A 23,768-nucleotide genomic window follows, 5' to 3' on the forward strand; every position below is an offset into this window, starting at 1 on the left:
CTCATTTGCTTGTCCTTAGGGACACAGTGCGGCACGGTGGTGCCAAGAAGGTTACGGTTGGAGATGATGAAGTTTTGAGGATGCATGGTCGTATTTGTGTGCCCAATGTAGATGGACTTCGTGAGTTGATTTTTGAGGAGGCCCATAGTTCCCGGTATTCTATTCATCCAGGTGCCGCCAAAATGTATCAAAATTTGCGGCAACATTATTAGTGGAGGAGAATGAAGAAGGACATAGTTGCTTATGTAGCTCGGTGTTTAAATTGTCAGCAAGTAAAGTGTGAGCATCAGAGACCTGGTGGGTTGCTTCAGAAGTTAGAGATTCCTGAGTGGAAGTGGGAGCGTATCACTATGGATTTTGTTGTTGGACTTCCATGGACTCAGAGGAAGTTCGATGCAGCATGGGTTATTGTGGACAGGTTGACCAGTCAGCATATTTCATTCATGTGGCAGTTACCTATTTATCAGAGCGGTTGGCTGAAATTTACATCCGCGAGATCGTCCGTCTTCACGGTGTGCCCATGTCTATCATTTCGGATCGAGGTACGCAGTTCACCTCGCACTTCTGGAGGGCAATACAATGTGAGTTGGGCACGCAGGTTGAGTTGAGCACAACATTTCATCCTCAAACGGATGGACAGTACGAGCGTATTATTAAAATATTAGAGGATATGCTCCGCGCTTGTGTTATAGATTTCAGGGGTTCTTGGGATCAGTTCTTTCCACTTACGGAGTTTGCCAATAACAACAACTACTAGTCGAGCATTCAGATGTCTCCTTATGAGCCATTATATGGGAGGCAGTGCCGATCGTCAGTTGGATGGTTCGAGCCGGGGGAGGCTCGGTTGTTGGGTACAGATTTGGTACAGGATTCCTTGGATAAGGTCAAGATTATTCAGGATTGACTTCGCACAGCTCAGTCTAGGCAGAAGAGTAATGTCAATCATAGAGTCCGTGATGTTGCATTCATGGTTGGAGAGAGGGTGTTACTCCGGGTTTCACCCATGACGGGTGTGAGTAGATTCGAAAAGAAGGGCAAGTTGGGCCCTAGGTACATCAGACCCCTTTGAGATTTTGGAGAGAGTGGGTGAGGTGGCTTACAGGCTCACATTGCCACCTAGTTTATCAGTAGTCCATCCAGTGTTCCGTGTGTCTATGCTTCGAAAGTATCACGGAGATCCGTTCCATGCGTTAGATTTCAGTTCAGTCCAATTGAACAAGGATTTGACTTATGAGGAGGAGTCGGTGGCTATTCTAGCCCGACAGGTTCGACAGTTGAGGTCTAAGAGTTATTCTTCAGTTCGAGTGCACTGGAAAGGTCAGCAGGTCGAGGCAACTACTTGGGAGTCTGATTCGGACATGCGGAGTAGATATCCATACCTTTTCACCAGCCCATGTACTTTTTTATATCCGTTCGAGGATGAACGGTTGTTTTAAAGGTGGAGAACGTGATGACCTGAAAGGTCATCTAGAGTTTTAAACCTTAATTCTATGTTTTGAAACCTCTAACAGCTTCCTTAAGCCTTTCACGATTTGCGTGCACAGTCCGAGTGTTTTTCCAGAAGGCTTTTATGTTAAAAATTGATAAAGTATGAAATTTTGGCTTAAAAATCTCTATGAGTTGACTTCGGTCAATATTTTGAGCAAACGGACCCGTATTCATATTTTGACGGTCCCGGTGGTCCGTATCGTGATTTGGAACCTAGGCGTATGCCCGGAATCGAATTCGGAGGTCCCTAGCTCAAGTTATCGTTTTTGTCGAAATTGTTAATTTTAAGGCTTAATGAATTTCATGGTTTGACCAATGTTTGACTTTGTTGATACCAGATCCATATTTTGGTTTCGGAACTCGGTATAGGTTCATTACTGTATTTATGACTTGTCTGTCAAATTTGGTGAGAAACGGAGTTGGTTTGACGTGATTCGGACGTCCAGTTGTTAAATTAGAAGTTCTAAAATTTTCTTGAAAATTTTATTTGATTTGGTATCCGATTAATAGTTCTAGGTGTTGTTTTAGTGATTTGATCACGCGAGCAAGTTCGTATGATATTTTTGGACTTGTGTGCATGTTTGGTTTGGAGTCCCGAGGGCTCGGATGAGTTTCGGATAGGCTACCGGTGGATTTGGACTTAGAATACATCATTATATATTAGGTTTCTGGTGTCTGTTGCAGAGTTCGTAATTATGAGGTCTGGATCACAAATGCGAGCCTCGTATTTGCGAAGAAGACTTCGCATTTGCGAGCAGGGGCATGGGGGTGGACTTACGCATTTGCGAGATCTGGGGTCGCATTTACGATCCCCTCGGTTTCGCATTTGCGAACATATGGTTCGCATTTGTGATGGCAGCAAGAATGTGAAGGCTTCGTATTTGCGATAGTTTTTTTGCATTTGCGGGGTAGGCAATTGTGAACCCCAGGTCGCAATTGCGACATCTGCGCATGATCAAAATCTGAGTTAGACGGGATTTTCTCTCATTCTTCAAATTTTCAAACTTAGAAACCCTAGAGGCGATTTCCCCAAGAGTCATTCTTCCCCAATTCATTGGTAAGTGATTCTAACCTATTTTCTTTCAATTTTCCATTTCATTTTATAAGATTTCAACCTAAAATTTAGGATTTTCATGGTGGAAATTGGGGATTTGGAAAGAATTAGGGATTTTTGTAAAATTGGAATTTAGACCTCAAATTGAGGTCGGATTTCGAAACAAATTACATAACCGGGCTCGGAGGTGAATGGGTAATCGTGTTTTGGTACGAATTTCGGGTTTGGACCAAGCGAGTCTGGGAGTTGACTTTTTTTAATAATGACCTAAATTGAACCTTTTTCATTCGTGGGTAGTTCCTACGGCTTATTTTGAATCGTTTGGTTGATAATTTGCTAGATTTGGTTGGTTCAGAGGCTTGTTTGAAAGGCAAAGCCGTAATTGAGCTTTGAGTTGGTCTTTGAAGAGAGATAAGTGTCGTGGTTAACCTTGACTTGAGAGATTAGGACTTGTTTGCCTATTTGCTACTTTTTTAAGTGTTGGATACAACATATATATGAGGTGACGAGTACTTATGCGTTGTTATTGGGTTAAAGCATGCGGGTGAGACTTATTTATCATAATTTATCTCATTCTTTGGTCCTGATATCCATGCTTAGACTAGTTAATTGATAAATTGATCGTTCTTTTCGTACTTATGAACTATCTGTGATAATTGAGTATTGTTTCTGAAGTTGAGATTGGTATTGTGGAACTATTGTTTACAGAAGACTTGATATTGCTTATTCCATCTCCATATTGTTATATGTTCACTGTTACACGGTAAGGGAGAGTGTTAAAGCATGAAGGGTGATATCGTACCATATTTGAGAGTTAAAGTACCAAGGGTGATGTTGTGCCATATCTATTGATTCATGATAAAATTGAGAGTAAAAGCACGAAGGGTGATGTCGTGCCGTATTTATCATTTTATGGTGAGATTGAGAGTAAAAGCACAAAGGGTGATACCGTGCCGTTATTACTGTTTCATAGTAAGGCTGAGAGTAAAAGTACGAAGGGTGATGCCGTGCAGTTTTATTCATTATGCTTGTTCATTTTGTTGATTGAAGGTTTATTGACTTATTCTTGTTATTATTCCTTGTTGTAGTTATCGTATCTTGTACCCCTCTCGCATGTCCCCTCCCAATTATACTTGTTAATTCTTTATTTGCGGTTATTTTATACGTATATTTCCTTCTGTACAGGTTTAATTACGTGGGTATCTTGTCATAGCCTCGTCACTACCTCGTCGAGGTTAGGCTCGACACTTACGGAGTATATTGGATCGTATGTACTCATACTATACTTTACACTTCTTGTGCAGATTTTGGTACCGATCCCAGCTGTCCGTGAGGCGTACCAGCTCGGATTGGCATTTGGAGACTCGAGGTAGATCTGCTGGCGCCCGCAGACCTTGAAGTCCCCTTCCATTTTCCCTATTTACTGTTCTTTTTATTCGAGACAGTTGTATTTATTTCAAACCCTATTTTGTAGAGATTCTAGAAGCTCGTGAACTTGTGACTCCAGATCCGGATTGTACTTAGATATTATTGGTTTTCTGTTATTTTGTACTCCGTTTTTGTTTCATTTCGGCTTAATTGGTTTTACTTATTTGAATTGATTAAAAATTGGCTTAAAGATCCTCTAACTTTGACTTGCCTAGCAAGTGAAATGTTAGGTGCCACCACGATCCCAAATGTAGAAATTTCGGGTCGTGACATTTTGCTCCTCTTCGGACCCCTACTGAAGAGAAGACCGGAGCTCTTGGAAGAGTTAGTGAAAGAAGCCATAATCAACAGAAGGTGATAAGAGTTTTTAAAGAAGAATAAAGAAAGAGTGAAAGCAGAAAAGAGTTGAATGCAAAGAAATTGAGAGAGTTTGTGAAACTATTAAGTGAAAAAGAAGAAGAATGAGGCGTATAAGTAAAGGAATAGGCGACTAAAATCGTGGCCATGATTATCTCGAGAACCGGCGAAAAGATTGGTAAATCATGGAGTAACATATGTTTGGGGTATTAAATGCGAGGAGATGTATGTCTTATCAAGCGTCAGAAACTTTTCAAAAGGGTTCAGAAAATTTTTCGCCAAGAAAGGAATCTTCACCAACTTTTCGGTGGCACAAAGATGTGCTACCGGAAAGCAGGGGGACTTGTATAGGGTAAAATTGGTTTATATTAAATGCTCGAATAATAGCGTGGTACGTGAAACTGGAGGCAGATGAAAGATGAAGCGAGTAGAAATCAGGTTCGAGGACAACAACTTTAGTTGGCACCGGGAAGATCCCGAAGGGAACACAGTCAACGGAAGCAAATGAATGTTTGTTATTAGATGACATTTAGTAAAGAATATTCCTCAGTATTAAATAACACAACCGTTACAAAGACTTTTGGCATTCATGGCCTGCCGTTACATATTTATCAATGACCCCCATTATTTTTATTTAAGAGGGGTGTGATCTTAAGACCTTGTTCCCTAGGTATAACTATAAATAGTGGCTTCAATAATCATTATAAGACACGAAAATTCTGATAAACTTATGCTACACATTATTCCATACTGAATAATATTTTATTTTCTGTCTAACGTTATCCTTGTTGTTGCCTTCGGAAGCCTTGCTCTCGGAACCAAGTCGTCTGCTATTTTATCTCGATTTCAACGCTAAGTCTTGCATTTTATTTAATTTATTTATCGTTTTGGGATCAAATCGATTCGCTTGTCTATAAACTATGCTATAAATTTAATTATACCGTTTTACGGGTAAACACTCATAAAGTGTTTAAAATTTAATAATTTTAAATCTAAATTGAGTTCATAGTGAAGGACTCAAATTTAATAACATGATATTCCAAATCAAAAATCTGAATATTTGAGAAAGAATTAAATGATTATCTATAAATAGAAGAAAATAATTAAAATATTATTCCTAAATATTAGAAAAATTATTAAATGTCTATTCCTACATATTAGGAAAATAACTAAATGACTATTTCGTCCAGTGTGAACTCGATTTTTATTGGGTAAAAAACATGAACGATATTTCGCTAAGGGTCTTTGTGCTTTTAATATAATTAGTTTTAGTGTACGCGCGATGCGCGTATTCCCTATCTAGTAAGTAATTTTTGGTAAGAAAATTAGATATATATTTTTAAATATAAAATAAAGTGAAAATTATTAAATATTAATCCTATATAGCTAACTCAATAAGAAAAAGTTTTGTTCACAAAAGTCCTCAATCATTATTCAATATATTCGTCTTAAATTTTGTTCTAATTTTTTAGTTTTATCAGTTCAATTTTACCAGTTATTGTGCTTCCTTTTTAATTTCAGTAAAAACACAGCCTAGAAGATTTTAAACTCTTTCTGAAAATATTATTCAAAAGCTATTTTCAAGTTCACTTGAGAATACACAAACATGTTTAATTAGCACCTTTATTATGATTCTTTAAAAAAAAATCATATAACATAAATAAAAAATATATATCTTATGTTCTCAATTTATCTCCTTTCAAAGGTTTCAATGTTACCCAAATAGTAAGGTTTTAGTTGCTGAGATAAAATAATTATGATTTATATAATTTTATCGAAACGTGTGTGGCAAAGAAAGCATTGCTAAAACATAAAATTTAATAGGGCAAATAAATTACTATGAAAAGTTATTGAAATTCACTGCGTGTGTATGTGCATATTAATTAGACATTTTATTTATAATATTTAATCCATTTTAAAGTTCTAAATATTTATACTTCCTATATAGTTTAAAAATATTCAATAAATAAAATTTTAATTTTTAAAGTCCTAAACATTAGTAAAATATTTAAATTATATTTTTATTCAATATGAAATTTATTTTAAAGAATAAAAAGTCAATCAACATTTCTTGTAGAGGTTTCGTGCTTTTATAATATAGATTTAGGCTTTTACGATTTAGTATGATTAAATATGCTATCAAATAATTATTTTGGTTGCTTAATTGAACATGGATTAATTATATTATATGACTAAAATAAGAATTTTCAAAATGCACATTTAATTGTTCCATGCTAAAATAATTTTAATGTAGACACTATTGTATTAAAAAAATTTAATTTAATACGTGATTTTATATCCTCATATTTCAATTTAATTAGAAATCAATTCAAAGCACCGTATAAAAAGTTCTCATCTATTTTCAATTAGTATAATATATATAAGGTAAAGTACTTATGTATTTTTTTTCTTTACCTAGTCTAATAAGGAAAAATTTTATATGCAAAGTTTTAATTGATTTCAACGTCCTAAATATTAGGAAAGTACTTGAATTACAATTTTCGCTAAGGGTCGTCGTGCTTTTAATATAACGTAGTATAGATAGATAGATATAGATATATCTTACTCTCCTTTTTAATAAAAAAAGTCGCATTTGTATAATTTAGTTTAAATCACAAAATTCAAAATCTTCTTTACAATTTTATATTTCATACTAAAACACTAATAAATGAAGGGGAGAGACTAGAGAGATTCCTTTGGAAAGATGAAATCCAAATCATGTTTTTTGCACGCTGCTCTGTTTCATCTAAAGAAATCCTATTTCTTTCAAAAGCTTAAATAAACTAAAATATCATTTACACATTTAAATAATTAGGATAGAGGGCGAACAACTACAGAAACTAGCTACCAACTTGAATTCTGAAACTAATATGATATCGTGCTATGTTCTCGACCGATTAAACAAAATATATGAACATAGATTCAACTACAGCAGAGGCATACACAGATCTTTTGAAATGAGCACATCCACGGTAAAAGGCACTGTCCGAAAACTCAGAATAGCCTAATGTAAGCCAGAGGCTACCAAGCTTAACTAACCTGAAATTAAAAGGACTTTCCTGCAAGTCTAATTTGTAACTCTTAAACAAATCAAAAAGGTAAATGACATAGTCCAACCTATTGACAGCATTTTTCATAGTGATAAAATGAAGCTTAGAGTTTCACAGATAAACACATAACAAAAGATGGTACGTTTAACGTCAACCGAGCTGCATCAAGAAGTTGACACAGACGAAGATATATCAGCATGCCCTCCCACCATCCTCTCTGCCTTTTCTCCCCGCTCCCCTGAAATGGTGTGAAGTTAAGAGGATAAGTCAAGATGCAGTGACAATTAAGTAGCACTTGTAATGCTCTACAACATGCTTACCAGTGCGAACTCTTATCACATCAGAGATGGGAACTACTGCAAAAGCAAAATAAAAGTAATTCAGCATATTCTAGAAATCTCCTATCACAATGACGTCTAACATGTTTCTTGTTCTTTCGGACCCGCATGAAAATACAAACATCAAGAAAGAGAAAAACTAGACAAGATAACTCGTCTATGATGAGCATAAATATTTTTTAGATCTGAAGATTATGCTTCATTAAATCCAACTCCTATGCTTTCCTGAGCTGAGGGTTTATTGGAAACAGCCTCTCTATCCTCACAAGGTAGGGGTAAGGTCTGCGTACAAACTACCTTTCCCAGACCCCACGGTGTGGGATAAGATTGGGTGTTGTTATCGTTGTTGTAAATCCAACTCCAGAACACTGTCTCCCACCATGAATACAAGATATAGCTGAACAGCAACAATTAAGATCAAAGAGATGTGTTTTTCTTTACATTTTTTTTTTTCTACCAGAATCCATGGCACACTTCACAGTAAACAGTAAGCCAGAGTTAAAAAGATGTATAAGCTGTGTATATGACTTTACTAGAGAGATCCACCGTTATTTACCAAGTTCGACTAACTACCTATACAACACATATTTACTCACTCCGCTTGCTTGCTACAGGCCCCCTTCAATGAGGAGGCCATTGGTACTTGGTGAAGCTGCAAGCAGCTTGTATCTCCTACAACTCCTACCAAGTTCATCACATACTGATGTTCCTTCACCAAACCACAAGTCTGAAAATAGTCTACGCAGTTCTGAATTCTATAATTCTGATGATGTACATAAATAAGTGTGACACAGCCGTTTCCATTGTAAATCCATCCTATGTTCTGGATAAGTCATCTTCTACTACTGGTTTACAGAAATATCATGTCTGCAAGCTTACTGTCACAAGATGTTATATGGCATTATCGTTTGGACACATTCCTTATTCTAACATGAAGCATATCTCTTTTTCCTTTTTCCACGAATATGAAGCATATCTCTAATATCTCTCTATGTGGCAGTGACAAGCAGTTCCATGTGATATTTCTCCTATGGTTAGACAGTCTAAATTGCCTTCCCCATGAAACTTGAACTTATCAATAGCACCTTTGACAGTTCTAATTGATTAATTGGTTAAGCAGTAGAAGATCATAGGACTCATTAACAGTATGAATCGCTCAGTGATAAGCCAAAGGTTGGAGGCTATTTAGTCAACCAACCATCTTAGCAGAAGGGTCTCTTGGTATTACTACTTAATATTAAATGTATTAGAATTTCAGAATATTACCAGCTAATACAAAATTTAGAAACAATAACTATCTAGGCTAAATCTTATCATAGAAAAAGCCACAATTACGACATGTGTAACATATTTTCTAAGATTCCCCTATATAAGCCCATGTTAGGAATGACCAATTGGAGATATTCTTTCAAGTCACAACTAGACCAGAACCAAAAGACGAAGAAAAATAAAAAAAGGCTTCCTATATATAGAAACAGTTAAAATATCTATACCACCTTTGTCATTGGAATATAAATCTTTGCCAGATAGGCACCAGCACAGAATTTAAAAGGCTTTGAGTTCCACCTATCCCAACAAAGATTGCAACATTACAAGGAAAAACATGAGATTCATTGAGGAGAAACTACCAAAATAGTAGGCAGTAGCCTCATTAAAGAAACTTTAACTCGTCAAACTCAAGCCTGGTTGGAGAAATCCCAGCACAATTATAAGCATGAGTTGGCTATCTTTTTCTTTTCTTTTTTTTTTTCCTTTGGGTCTTTTCTTTGGTGCAACATAACTGTTGAATTCCAGGGTTATGAAAAGAAACACTTACAGAAGATCTTCCCGTCACCAATTTCACCAGTTCTTGCCTCTTCAGTTATCTTTGCTATGACAGCTTCAACCTAATACGGCAGTACAACAGGCTAGATCAGGGCATCATTCAAAAGCATGGGAAGCTAGATCAGAAAAAGTTAAATGGAGGAATCCAAATATAAACCTTTAAAAATTTAAGCAAAATGATAAGTCACATCACCAAAATTCAGGACTAAAAACTTAAGGGTCAAAAGAACAGTTTCCCTGAACAATTTCGGGGTACAGGTTTGGGATGACCATTATTTTGGCAAAGAAGGCTCCATCCCACACAGGAAAACTGAAATAATTTCCCAAAGGATCAAAAATTTTGTATGAATATATATGTGCGCACACACACACACACACACACGCACTATATATATATATATATATATATATATAGTGCGTGTGTGTGTGTGTAGCCTTGCAGGAATTTAGTCCAAAACCTGGTCTTTGCGCACAACAATCTCCATCTTAACTTTTGCAAGAAACTTGTCTTCTGAGAATTCGGAGCCTGCAAAGAGCAGATATATCAAAGGCTCAAAGCCTCAGAATTGCACAACAATGCTCAATAAGGAGCAGCTAAATCAATGAATATGTCCATACCAGCTTGTCTCTCTGTCAAGCCACCTTGAGCGCCAAATCCACGAACATCAGAAACCGTGATGCCACGAATGCCCATTTTCAATAGTGACTTCATGTTTCAGAAAGTACAAGTAAAGGCACCTTTTAACTTTGAAGGAAAAAAGTACAGTACTGAAATACCTTACAGGAAATTCTGAAATGAATTCTAACACGTTCTTAGAAAAATGTGGACTCTACTGTACAAGGCTATATAATTGGCATTAAGTCTGTTCCTCTTGTATATCCTTTCAACTTATAAGTCACAAAACCTCCCACCTTCAGAATAGAAATCACAGAATCTACAAAAGATCAATAGCAACAGGGGTGCTATGTGTCAAGAACGTACAAACTAATGAACAAATGTGCACACTGATAACCTCTTTGAAGGACACATCACAAGAACCAATGGAATTTGAATTTGCATGTGAAATTTGTGAATTATATTGCTTTATGGGATAGATATCCATAGAAACAGGGTAGAACTGCCGCGGAGAGAACGAAACAATAAATTTATATCGTTCACAAGACTAGGTCTTTGCTCTGGTTTGACTATGAACTATGAGAAAGATTAGGAAAATAAATATTAACCAACAACAATTAATATGGCTTATCATTACAATACTTTTCAGAACCTAGATGGCACTGAAAAGGCAAAGGGATTAACCCCTGCAAGCGTGCCTATCAAGGTACTTCGAGATAATCTCCTACACTCGTGTCATTAATGAGTCAAAGGGCAAAGAAGAACAAGTATAAGACTATAACCAAAAAAAGTGGAAATGTGGGTAAGACAACAAAGGTTTGCACCTTTGACGAAGTAATAAAATGGTGTTTTAGACGTGGGGTCTAAAGTATCTTTCAAATTCTTGATACAAACACGCAGGCATAGCAATCAACATTCAAATGCCATAGATCTTGTTAAAGTAGATCACGCCTAGTCAAAAGCTTCTATAATGGAAAGCTACTACATCAGATTTTTAGAGTCCATCTTGCATGAAAAAGCAGTAACAACAACTACAGACATTCTACTGTGTTAAGCAGACTTATCCGCTTTTTAACCATAGATCATGAAGGCTAATGTTACTTCCATCATTTTATAGTTTCTTAATTTTGTAAACGGAATTGAAGTGCTGCTGGAAAACATATTCTCCTTCCAGAATTGATAAATGTCATTTTACGACATAAATCCTCAAAATCTTTGTAAATCTTTTCAGCTTCCAGATATAGATTTTAGCCTACATTTTATATTCAGTGTTCATTACTAGTTAAAATACTAACTCAGTCTTTCTGAGCTTTGCAAGCCTAGCCGGCCCCAACTCCGATAAAGGAGTAAGCCTGTAGTAGTTTGACTACTAGCATAAAAATAGTCTAACTACAACAATTCTTCTGAATATTGAATGATGCTAGCCTTCTAATGCTTACATACAGCCTAAATAGAGCATATTGATATAGACAATTCATATAGCTGACCCTAAATAATTTCGTATCGAGGCTTAGCTGATTGATTGAATACTACCTAATTAACAAAACTAAAATCAATTTGTAAAAGCAGCATGCACATGGCAAGTGCTAGTCCTTACCGAAGAAACCTGTTGAATCCTCCATGGTCTGATCCATTCCAAATTTTGGCAGACGTATTTGAAATAGGCAAAAAAAAAAAAAAAAAAAATATCATGCAAATTACAAAACCGCAGGGAGAACGGGAAGAGGGTAGAATAAATTAAATAAAACAGAGAGTAGTCCATAAGAAAAGTGAGTTAGGTCACCTTAAGATTGCTTCAATTTTGTAAAATTTTGAATCAGGGACATAATCTGAAACAGAAATAAACCAACGTACCATTAAGAAATACTCTAGAAACTGAAAAATCAATTCAGTAAATGGGGAGGGGCGGAGGTGAAGTTTTGACCTGGAGAGAGCTGGGCTGTGATACGTGGACGAAGAGAAGCATTTCTGGTACGTTTGAGGGTGAATTGAGAAGGGAATAACGACTTATTGCGAATGGAAATGGATGCAATGTGGGGAAATTCTAGGAAAGGATAAGAAACTGAAGGAAGGGAAGTGTTGGATCTAGAAATGGAGGAAGACGCGGACGCCATTTATGGAGCCTCGTAGTGAAGCAGAAGCAGGAATTATCGATGAGATCTACGTAAAATGGAAAGCACAGAATGAAGAAACAGTGCAAACTGTTTTTTAATTATTTAATTTGTTTTCCTTTTTTTGCTAAAATTCAATTTAGTTAGTTCAATGTACAACTCCATGCCCATAGCCATAGGTCTTAATCTACACCTATATTGTTGACATGTATTTAAATAAGATGTACCAACACCTAATTTTTCAATAAGCCGTAATTCAAATAATCAAATTTGCGTGATTGATGTCCCAATGTTGCTGGTATGTGATTGAAGCCTTTTCTTACCACGCTCTCTTTATCAATTATATAAATTAGTATGTTAATTGTTAAATTTCAGATATCTGTCCTCCTTCTAATACCTCCATCTCAACCCCACACACACAATCACCCAAGCAATATTAACTTTTTTGAAAAAGGTGTATTTTAATTCTCTTCCATACTCTTAGCCCACAACCAATTTAGTCCAAGCCGACGAAGAGTTAGCATAAAGAGTATACATGTCTAAGCTGAATTATTATCGAATAAGAAATTATGTTTAATAACATGTTGCATGAAATTAATCTTTCCTTCACATGAAGGACGAAAAGCAGGAAGATTGAAGAGTCATACCTGCAAATATTACTAACTATAGATTAATATCTCATCTAAATGTTGGGTCATTGGTGATCACATACAATGGTTCTTGAAATTGCTTCCCTTGCAAGTCAGATCGAGCTTGCCAAGTGAACGTTTAGGGCTAGAACTTTTATGTTAACTATTAGTCGAATTCTTCGTTGTACATTTCTAATATCTACTCTTAGATAGTTTTTTTTTTCATCTTTCTCTTCTCTGTTTTAGAGTATTATGTGCGAGGCACGTATATATATATATATAGATATTATACATTAACCGGCTATTTTTAGTTTAATAAATTAGGTGAGCGGCTATTTAGGTTAATTCTTCTTTTTAAAAAGTTCATTATTCAACTCATTTTTAATGGATAATATAGATGAATAACTATTTTTTTATTCATTTTACCACCGCTGATCACGGAAAACACAAGTTATTTTATGAGCTCATGAGTCATATCGAGTCACAAATATCTTGCTAGAGATGTCTTATTAAAATTGGCGTGTAAGAGAAATACATTATGAGTTGGCTAAGTAGTCCAGTTGACCAGTAAAAACAAATATGGGCAAATTACACATTTGGTCAGTCAGTCAGAAATAATTATATCCGTTAGTTAAATATACAAAAATATATTAATTATGTATTAACTAAGTATATTTTATGTATAATATTTATTAATATACAAAATAATATATATTTCGCCACCTATTATTTTTTGGGAACAACTATAGAATGTAGTTTTCCAAAAAACTTATTGGTAGCCAATGTCCGGTTATTCTGGAAGAAATAGCCCGGTGAGCCGTCTAGACCTTGTGAATCAAAGTTATTATAGCGAAAGTGGTTAGCAAAAACACTGAATATGGGAGTAATCTTCATAAAGCAGCATAGGACACTCTTATTTGTCATAACAGATAATTTATCTTATTTTAACGATTATGAATTTCATATTTTAAAAAAATTCACTTGCAAATATCCTTCGAGTAACGTGTTAGAATAAAAAATTTCTTACATAACTGTATATATAATTTAAACTCAATAAAAATTTAATACAACAATATTTACGTAAAATGAATGAAAACGTTTTATCTGATTAAAAAAGAAAGCTATATTTGGAGGGCAATCTAAGTGCCCTGGCAAATTAAAAATCGTGGTCTGATTTGGTAGCCTTTTGCTTATTTATGCCATTAGCTCTATAAGATAGTATTTCTATTCTTGATTAAATTCTCAATCGTTTATCAAATAATGGAAGTATTTATACCTTGCAACAAATTTGCGTATTAAAGAAACTCCATGCAAAGAATTGTTAGTTGTTACAAGTTAATACTCAAATCCATCATTGAGATTTCTCACTTCTTGAGGAAATTTTTTAAATGCGTTTGAAATTCTAATTAATACCAGTGGCGACCACTCATAGATTTTAGTGGAATTGTCCACTTGTCCACGAATTGGTTAATTATCTAGGAAATTGTGTAAAAATTCGCTATGCAATCTCGTGAACGCAAGTGGACAATGTCAATTTAAAATCATTATTCTGTCAATTATGATTCTCCTCAACAGTTGTTAAAAAAAAAAAAAAAAAAAAGACCATATTTCCACTATATATACCCATTATATGTGAAGTGCTCTCTTACTCCATCCATTGCTCCACTTCGTGTGAAAAAAAATCAAGTAATTTAATCTCATTTGTGTGTGCTAGGTCCTTGATTTTTCTATATATTGGCTCTATCATAAGATGTGTAATATACTCAGTTATAAAAGAACGGAGCAAGTATATATGAAGATGAAAACTAGTAGTAGAACAAATTCTACGTTTGTATTATTTGCTTGTTTTTCGATGTTGTGCATCTCTCAACTGGCCAACGTTGTTGTTTGTGAGTGTAGCAAAAATATGGTGATTTTTAATTTTGGAGACTCAAACTCAGACACAGGTGGTTACGCGGCTGCCCATGGAATCAGATTTGGATTTCCAGATGGTCGTACCTTTTTTCATGATCAGCCATCTGATAGATTATGTGATGGACGAATAATTCTTGACTTCCTTTGTAAGCCTTTCTTGCTCTTTTTCGTAAAACTTGTTAGTTCCTGAAATTCCAATTTATCTAAAGTAGCTTAAATTGGAGTTTAAGAAAGAACCAAAGTTATTTTGAATTTGTGCTTTAAACATGTCGTAACATTTGTGTAACCATAAAAATTTCTATTAAACATGAAACGATGAGTTTAAAGTTAAATTGTTTTCACATATAAATATATATTATTCTTTTTCGACATCAATGCATCAAAATTACTTGCTTCCAAGTAAAATGTCTCTGCCATATGCAACCGATATTTGATTTCTGTCCCAATTTATGCGACTCTTTTTTTTTAGTTAGTCCTCAAAAGAATGATACTTTTTTATTTAGTGATAATTTAATTTTATTCATTTTATCCTTAATAAAATTATTCACAACCACATGAATATTTGTTAGATTACAAGTTTCAAAAATTCTTTTTTCTTTTATAACTAAACTTCTTGCCCAGTCAAATATCATCACATATATTGGTTTTATGCGGAGTTTTTCACGTCACTCTTCACAAGCAATCCTTTAACCCGTGAAAGTATATACCAGGTAGGTAAACAATCAATATCCCTCAGCTTTCTTAGAATAGTTTTGATCAACTCATTCAAGAAATACTGCTGGAATTTCTTTTAAAGTTAGATACTTTGATCTTTTCGGGAAATACTCAACATTCTATTCCGTATGTGCATGTGTGAAAGTGTAATTATATTTTGGAAATCATTACATCCAAGCTGCATGATGCATATAAATTTACAGACTTCTGCACCAAAAACAATTTTTAGGAATGAGTTTAGTTAGTTTTAAGAAAAGATACATTGCAACTTGACTTGCATCCACTTCCTTAAGTTTCTTTTGGCAGTATTCATATTTGTGTACATAACAAACTCTCTTTTACCCCCCGCGAAACAATATGGTAAGAAAACATTCTACTTTCGTTTTCTTTAAATATATACACTACTACTCCATCCGTTCACTTTTAGTCGTAGAGTATTCTAAAAATAAAATTTTATTTTTATTTGTCACTTTTCGCATATTAAGAGAAAAATAATTTATTTTTCTTGTTTTGCCCTTAACATTAATTATTCATTCCAAATCATTTTTCAAATTCATTAAGACTATACACCAATTAATATGAGTATCATGCTAAATTATGCACTTTATTTATTATTTCTTAAGGGGTGTGCAAAACCAAAAGTGGACAAGTAAAAGTGAACGGAGGAAATAGTACTTTTAAATATTGCGGAGCCAAAATTTAAATTTTATTAGTTCTGAAATTTAAAACGAGGACTTCATAATTAATAATTAAATTCTAAATTAAGTATATACACATATTTAATTAAATATTGAAAATAAATACACTATTTGAATAAAAGTTACACTATTAGATTTACCAAACTCGCATTCAGACTTTTTACCTCCGCCGTACTATATTTACTTAGACTATATTTTATTTTTGGTCGAGCCCGTGAATAATATCTCGGTACTGTCAATTCTCCATTCTTACGACCACATATGCAGCCTGCATGCTTAGTTTTTAATAACAAATGGTTTTATAATCACTTCAACTACATAGAGGTGAAGAATATTTATCCGTCAAATGTTTATAAGAGTATTATGTAATATCTTCAAATTTTAAATTGTTGAATAATATTTTCACGGAATCTATATCTCTATCGTGAATAGGGGTGTTAAATGAGCAAATCATACTATTTTTGGGCGGGTCAAAATGGGTTGAGTCAATAAGTGGACAGGTCATTAACCCGCTCAAAAGTAACTTGAGCTGAGATGGATTGGGTCAAGATGGGCTAAAATTTGGGTCATAGGCCAATCCGTCCAACTCTTACTAAGCTTTAATTGATGTGTATTGTTTTCTTATGAATTGTATATCTATCAAATAAGACTTTTTTTCTTTTGTTATGGTCATATATAATATATCAAACAAAAAAAGTTATTTTTAAAATATTTTAGCAATGTTACTCATGAATTAATTTGTTTTTAGCAAAACTTTAAATGAACTGAAATAAGTTAGGTTAAGATGAGCTACGTTCAACAAATGGGCAGGTCAATAACCAACCCAACCTTGAACGGACCAAATGAGTTTGGGCTAAAATTGGCACTCCTAATCATGAATAGGATACATGTTTATATTCAAGCCCCTAAGGCTCTTTGTCTCAACATGAATGAGAGAGTAATGTGGTTATTAATAAAATACTAGCCAAAATCATTAGTCAAAAGATTCAGTGACAAACGCTAACTATTTTTCTTTGGTGTGATACATGCTGACAGGTGAGAGTCTGAACATGAGTTATTTGAGTCCATATCTGGAATCTGTAAAACCAAATTTCAATAACGGAGTAAATTTTGCAATAGGAGGTGCAACTACACTCCCTAAAAATGCTTTATTTACTCTGAGTACTCAAGTTCTTCAATTTATAAGGTTCAAAGCGCGGTCCCTTCAGTTACAATCCAAAGGTAATTTACTACTAGTATATTGTTACGTATTTACTCCCCTTAACCTCAATTAATATGCTAATTGTTCAACTTTTAATTTGACAAGGTCTGAAAGACTTGGCTGAAGAAGATTTCAAGAATGCAATTTACATGATAGACATAGGACAGAATGATATTGCTAATGCATTCTCGTACCTTTCACAAGCTTCTCAAGTTCTCGAAAAGATCCCTTCTTTCATATCTGAGATTCAAGCTGCAATCTGGGTGAGTCTTTTTTCCTTAGGGTAAAGGTCCCAATTTGTCAATAACATCCAAAATTGCTCAATTTTTTTTCTATGCTACATAGGGGTGTATATGGTAATATGGACCGGGTTGGTTCGGATATTATCAAAACCAAACCAAACCACTTATATCGGTTTTGATTGGTTCGGTTTTGTCTGATTTTTCGAGTTTTTTTGTTACATGAATATTATTTTAATTTTGCATTATTAAAGTTATAGATAAAATTTTGATAAGTGAATATATGTTAACTAAAAATTAAAAAAAAAAATAACAAACATATGATCTATTAAAGTGATCTTATGGGAGAATTTGTTTTAGTAACACATAATAGTTTATTTTCTTAGTCATCTACCAATAATTTTTGGTTGATGTACGCTTTCAGGGTTAACCAAATTTAATAATTAAACATAAAAATCAATATGATACCTAAATAATAATATGTTATATGTAATTTTAGATTATCGAAATACCACTTCAAAACATATAATAAATCTTGACATATGAATATGAAAGAACAAAGAGATGATTGCCGTATTTCAATAACACATAATAAAAAAGTGATACAATCTATTGTTTAAAGTAAATAAAAATGAATGCACTTTATAGTTCTATTAAATATTATATCCCATGAGATGATCTCAAATATTTCTAAATAGCTTTTAAATAAAATTTTATATAAAGTCCTAAAATTATATATAAAAAATTATATATTTATATATCGGTTTGGTTCAGGTTTTTTTACTCAATATCAAACTAAATCAAACCAAACCTAGTCAGGTTTTTTAATCGATTTGGTTTGACTTTTCGGTTTGGTGCGATTTTCATTTGTCCATTTGTTAGCAAATAGTCTCATATTTTTTCTTCTTATTAAAAGAATTCCGGCGTAAAGTAGGTGGACTACACGTGTCCAAATTTTCAAGAAAATTAAAAAGTATAAATTTACTCCTTAACTTTTTGACTATCGTTCAAAATTACCCTCAAATTGGAGTTCCATCCGGACTTAATGACAAAAAAATGAGATTTATCCTAATGGTGGACGTAACATGAGACCAAAAGTCTAATGGAAGGCAAAAATCGCCCAATTTCAAATAGTACACAGGCTAATTTGATCCTTTTCTCTTTTCTTTTTCCCCTCGTTAACCAAAGTAAATTGAGTTGTTGATTTATGATCTTCCCCATTAACTAAGAAAAACTAATTAATGCAGGGCATATACAATAACGGTGGGAAGAATTTCTGGGTTCATAACACAGGACCCTTGGGTTGTTTGCCACAGAAGCTTGCCACAAGAAATGGGAGCAATTTGAACGATTATGGATGCATTAAGTCTATGAACGAAGCTGCAGATGCATTTAATAATCAGTTGCGCGCTCTTTGTGAACAGCTGAGGCTCCAAATGAAAGACGCCACCATTGTGTATGTGAATATTTATGCCATCAAGTATGACCTCATCGCCAATTCTAGCGCTTATGGTGAGCTTAACTTGTTTATTTGAGGATTTCTACGCATTAATTGTTGCACAGGAACTAGCACAACACAACTTTTTGAGTAGCCCTAATTATGAATTATACGTCACAGGATGGGTATCAAATTTAGAGCATGAAAATATAATTGGGCCCAGCTTTAAATGGATTGGGCTGGGTATATATCCACTGACGGATCAGAATGGCGATAGCCCAACATAGCCATTTTAAAGCTTGGGCAAATTTGAGCTCCATCCATATATAGCCCAAATATTTTTGAGGAAACTTATCAAAGCATTGAAAATGGGCTTTTTTGAGTTTCATTTGCGTGATTATGTCATGATAAATAAAGAAAAAGCTCTTAGTAGTTGATTTGGTATGTAAACAAATAAAGAAATTGAAAATATTTTAAGTTGGGTGGATTGGATTATAACAAATAAAAAATATTTTTATTCAATCCATGTTGAACGGGTTATAACCCAATCCATTGATCGATTCGACCATTTAAACCGGCCTAAATGTAGCTCAATTCACTCATTTGACACTCCTAAGTCGCAAATACATAACAAGCATTGGTTGATGAAGTGTCCAGGCAACTCTATTTGAACTATACATATAGTAGAATAGTACTCCAATATATTTAAAGAATTTATTTTTAAACTAAGTTTGCATTCTGCATTTACTGATTACAAATTCTAAATTCGTGTGTGATAATAGGTATTCAAAATCCATTGATGGTGTGTTGTGGTTATGGTGGTCCGCCTTACAACTATAATTCCAACATAACGTGTCGCCAAAGTGGGTATAGTTTGTGTGAGGATGGCTCTGCATATATCAGCTGGGACGGAGTTCATTACACTGAGTATGCTAATGCAATTGTTGCCTCCAAAATACTCTCTACAAATTATTCTACTCCTCCTCTCAACTTGAATCACTTTTGTACCTAGAAATTACTACTAGGTTTTCAAACTCCATTGATGATTTACCATTGACTTCGAAATGGTTAATTCCGGACTTGAGATTAAAGGGTAACTGAAATTATTTTTGTTGACCTCTCCTTTTGATCGTTCAGTCATTTCATTCACAATTTGGTAAAATTTTCGTATTAATTCTGTTAGGCATCAAAGATGCAAAACCATGCAACAAATCAAATAACTTTGTCAAGTGTATCCACACAAAAAGAAGAAAAAGAAGAAGAGATATTGCAGTCTCAGCGTGTCGAAATTTCTTGATGGAAGAAATGTTGAATCGATCTTTAATTTCCATTCCAAATTAATTCAGGTTAGTCCTATATATTGAACATTAAATAGGAATTGCTTTAACGGAAATGAAAAGCAAGATATAGTCTGGCATTGGATTTTGCTTCAGATCTAAATCTAACTCTGGGAGAGAAACTTATTATGTACAAGTTCCAAAACCCTTTCAGGGTGCCACTGCTCGAGCTCCCTTGCCTCGATATTTAGGACAAAAGACTAATCCAACACATGTGGCCCCTTGAAGCAACTTTTTTCAAGATTCCTTTTTCCTACTGAATTTTGAAAGAGGAGGAAATTAAACACAGTATAGAAGCACTAATTAATAACCATTTATACCATTTATATCCACGTTCTAACAGAAGCCCAAAAAAAGAAGGGCACAATCTAACATTGGCAATGTTTGACCAAAAAATATATTTTTAGGCTAAAACGGTTGTATTTATATAATGATGCGTTAAACTTAGTTAATAATAATATCTCTAGATGTGAGTTTCGAAAATGTGGCTAACATTAAATAGATCTGGTGGTGGATTGATAACGTGTATTAAATATTCTAAAAAGTCTGAGCAATAATGGAGAAATAACTAGCAATAAATAATAATAAATGACATTTAAGTAAATAGGAAAAGTGATTCACCCAATAAAGGATGAACTAGATGATTGTTCATCATGACAATGATGAGTGACAGACAAATCCTAGAATGTTCGAATTATTCTCGGATCTGATGGAAAAGTATGAAATAATATAAACAAAAATCTTGATGAAAAGATGATGTTTGTATCTTTACAAGAGAGAGAGAGTCTTATATCAAAAGTCTGCTCTTATCTAATAAATGTCACATGCCCTCATTTATTGCCTTTTTTCCTATTTATATGGGACATATCCCTAACAAACCATAATAGTATAAGTGGAGAAAATGTCCACTAGAATATTCTCTTTGATAACCTATTCTAAAAACTAGTTGTTACAACTCTTTCTGTGATACTCGACCTCAACCATTGTTGACACCTCGACCATGAGTCCCGCTGTTTTCTGGTCGACCTCAACCGACTCTTTTCTCAATGTTACCTTGCCCTAAATATTCTAGGGCAGATTTTGACCTTTACAGTTACTCCCTCCGCTTATTGAGGCCGGCCTCAGACGACCTTGATGAGCGGATTCTGTTTTTTGTGGTCGAGAAGATTGGACGAGTGGGTCGGGTAGTGATGTTTGAGACGAGCTGACGACGTGACCTTTCGTGGGCCGTAACTTTTAGGGTTACGTCATTTCTACACCAGAGTGATGTCATGACATCATGTATCATCATGACGCGTTTTTCCGATATTTTACGTTGTTTCCCGTGCGTCTTTCGGTTGGGACTGCTATTACGATTCCAGTGCTGAGTAATGATGGCATAATTTCTTGGTTTTGATGCCCAAATTCTTATAAATAGGGATGTGAGGGCATTCATTCGTTCTTTACGTATTTTTAACATTGAATCCTTGCGCCTCCTTCTCCTTACTCCATTGTTGTGTGTCTTCTTTCCTGGTTCTAGCGACTCTTGTTGCTTTTAACCCCTTTTCACTTGAATATCTTTTCTTTTGTCTCAACTATGGCTAATGTGTCCTCTGGTTCGTGTGAGGGAAATAACCTTGTTCCCTCGGCGGTGATTATGCCTCCTCATGCTGATGGAGTCTCTGTTTCCATTGAAGACGAGAATTTTCCTACGGTGGAAGAAATAATTCCTCGTGATGAGAAAGTTAGGTATGACTTCTCAAAGGCGCCTGAGGACGAGCTCGAGGCCTCTGAGTCGGTGATGAAAAAGGCTGATCTAGCAGAGCTTAGGGCTAAATTCAATATTCCCGCTCACATCGATTTGGTCCCTGCAGAGCAAGATGTGGTACAATCCACCGCCCCGGGTATTGTGCGTTCTACGCATACCCCTTCTAGGTTGGCTACGCCCTTCCCCTTCTCCCATTGGCGGAGGAATTTTGCTGTTACTATGGCGTTTGCTCGGCTCAACTGGCCCCATATATCTACAAGCTCATCAGGATGCTTACTAAATTTGCGTAATTCGCTAGGGTCGAGATCACACTCCGGCATCTGATGCATCTCTTCACCCCTAGTTTCTATAGGGGGACAATGTTGAACCTTCTCCATCGAGGGGGAAAATGCCTGGTGGTGAAGATGGATGACAAGGCGATTTGTCAGTTCTGGCACAATTGTTTTTATTTCAGAACCAAATACGTGGTGGCCAACGCGGACGGCTTGCCCGAGACTTGGAATTATACTCGTAAGCGTCTAATCTTTCTTCGTTAAAACATTTGATCTTCCTTTTTAGTCGTAGGTTCTGAACTCTTGTTCCCTTCTTGTGCAGCCAAGATTACGCCCCCTCCTTTGGTCGGGGACATTTATGATTGGATTGGCCGGGTTCTGCCTCACTCTGTTGGAATTCGCGAGTGGCCGGGTTTTTTTTAAGAAGTTCGAGCCTACTCCTTCCTTGATCGGTGAGTTTGTCTATTTTTTTTTGTTTTGGCCTCTTAGTCGCCTACTTCTTATAGTTTGCTTTTGATGATAATGATAACTTTATTTCGATTCTTGTTTTTCCAGCCCGAGGATCTTCAAGGAGGTCGAGAGCTCCCCCTCCTGCATTCCGTAAGAGGAAAGTTGCCTCCCCTTCGACGTCTATCCTCCTTTTGACCACGGCTAGGCCTACTCATTAACCTGCTTCTGTTCCCTCCTCGATCGCGGCTAGGTCTACTCGATCTTCGGCAACGTCTACCGCTGCCTCAATATGAGTTTCTTCTCCATCTAAAAATATTTTGACAACGGACTTGGGGCTTCTCCTTTGTTCCGTCTTGTGGATGAGAAGGAGGAATTGTCGCCAAACAACGGGAATTTGGTTCCTCGCAAGAGAAGGTCGGTGGATGTTGGTGACGGGGTTTCCTAGGTTGTAGATTCCGTAATGGATAATTTTGTCATGTACGAGACGGCGACAATAATACTTGAAGATGACGTTGAGCTGGCGTCTGAGGTTCCGATATAGGTGGAGGTCATTGATGGTATATCTCTTCCCTTTGTGGCAATAGGAGCCAAAGGGCCGGCCGTTGTGGCTTATGATATTTTGCGGCAGGAGGGTCCGTCGACATCGAAACCGACTAACGATGCTTCTTCACCGGCTGACGGGAAAGGCAAAGGTGTTGCCGAAGATGGCTACGAGAAGGGTTCTGATCTCGACGCTGCTAAGATGAGGATAATGGAGGAGGGATTTACCTAGATCTAGGTGAGACTGGAGGGGTCCACGCAGACCATTGCGATCCACATGGATTAGGATTTATTAAAGAATATGGAAGATGTGGTTTCTTCTC

At 35.4% G+C, this 23,768-nt stretch overlaps 2 protein-coding genes across 5 annotated transcripts; one reads left to right on the plus strand and one right to left on the minus strand.

The window, feature by feature from the left end:
* Positions 1–7,203: 7,203 nt before the first annotated feature.
* Positions 7,204–12,385, minus strand: LOC107761932 (nitrogen regulatory protein P-II homolog). 3 transcript variants are annotated; one of them, XM_016580228.2, is made up of 9 exons: positions 12,080–12,384; positions 11,939–11,984; positions 11,753–11,780; positions 10,158–10,245; positions 9,998–10,065; positions 9,532–9,601; positions 9,212–9,281; positions 7,698–7,733; positions 7,516–7,615 (listed from the first exon to the last, which is right to left on the minus strand). In XM_016580228.2, the coding sequence occupies exons 1-7, from the start codon at positions 12,267–12,269 to the stop codon at positions 9,217–9,219; spliced, it is 555 nt and encodes a 184-aa protein (XP_016435714.1). In that variant the 5' UTR covers positions 12,270–12,384; the 3' UTR covers positions 7,516–7,615; positions 7,698–7,733; positions 9,212–9,216. The 3 variants fall into 3 exon arrangements, with proteins under 3 accessions (XP_016435713.1, XP_016435712.1, XP_016435714.1); XM_016580227.2 differs by lacking the exon at positions 9,212–9,281 and having other exon boundaries at positions 7,204–7,615; positions 7,698–7,730; positions 12,080–12,385; XM_016580226.2 differs by lacking the exon at positions 9,212–9,281 and having other exon boundaries at positions 7,204–7,615; positions 12,080–12,383.
* Positions 12,386–14,555: 2,170 nt separating this feature from the next.
* LOC107761934 (GDSL esterase/lipase LIP-4-like) lies at positions 14,556–20,301 on the plus strand. Of its 2 annotated transcripts, XR_012702739.1 has the most exons (6): positions 14,556–14,955; positions 17,257–17,442; positions 17,528–17,685; positions 18,909–19,173; positions 19,882–20,192; positions 20,283–20,301. XR_012702739.1 is itself a non-coding variant. In XM_016580229.2 (5 exons), exons 1-5 carry the CDS (start codon positions 14,646–14,648, stop codon positions 20,109–20,111), a joined length of 1,149 nt encoding a protein of 382 aa, XP_016435715.1. In that variant the 5' UTR covers positions 14,556–14,645; the 3' UTR covers positions 20,112–20,215. The 2 variants fall into 2 exon arrangements, 1 of the variants encoding a protein (XP_016435715.1); XM_016580229.2 differs by lacking the exon at positions 20,283–20,301 and having other exon boundaries at positions 19,882–20,215.
* Positions 20,302–23,768: the final 3,467 nt, after the last annotated feature.

This window comes from Nicotiana tabacum, chromosome 19 (genome assembly GCF_000715075.1).
Source record: "Nicotiana tabacum cultivar K326 chromosome 19, ASM71507v2, whole genome shotgun sequence".
NCBI classification, from domain to species: domain Eukaryota; kingdom Viridiplantae; phylum Streptophyta; class Magnoliopsida; order Solanales; family Solanaceae; genus Nicotiana; species Nicotiana tabacum.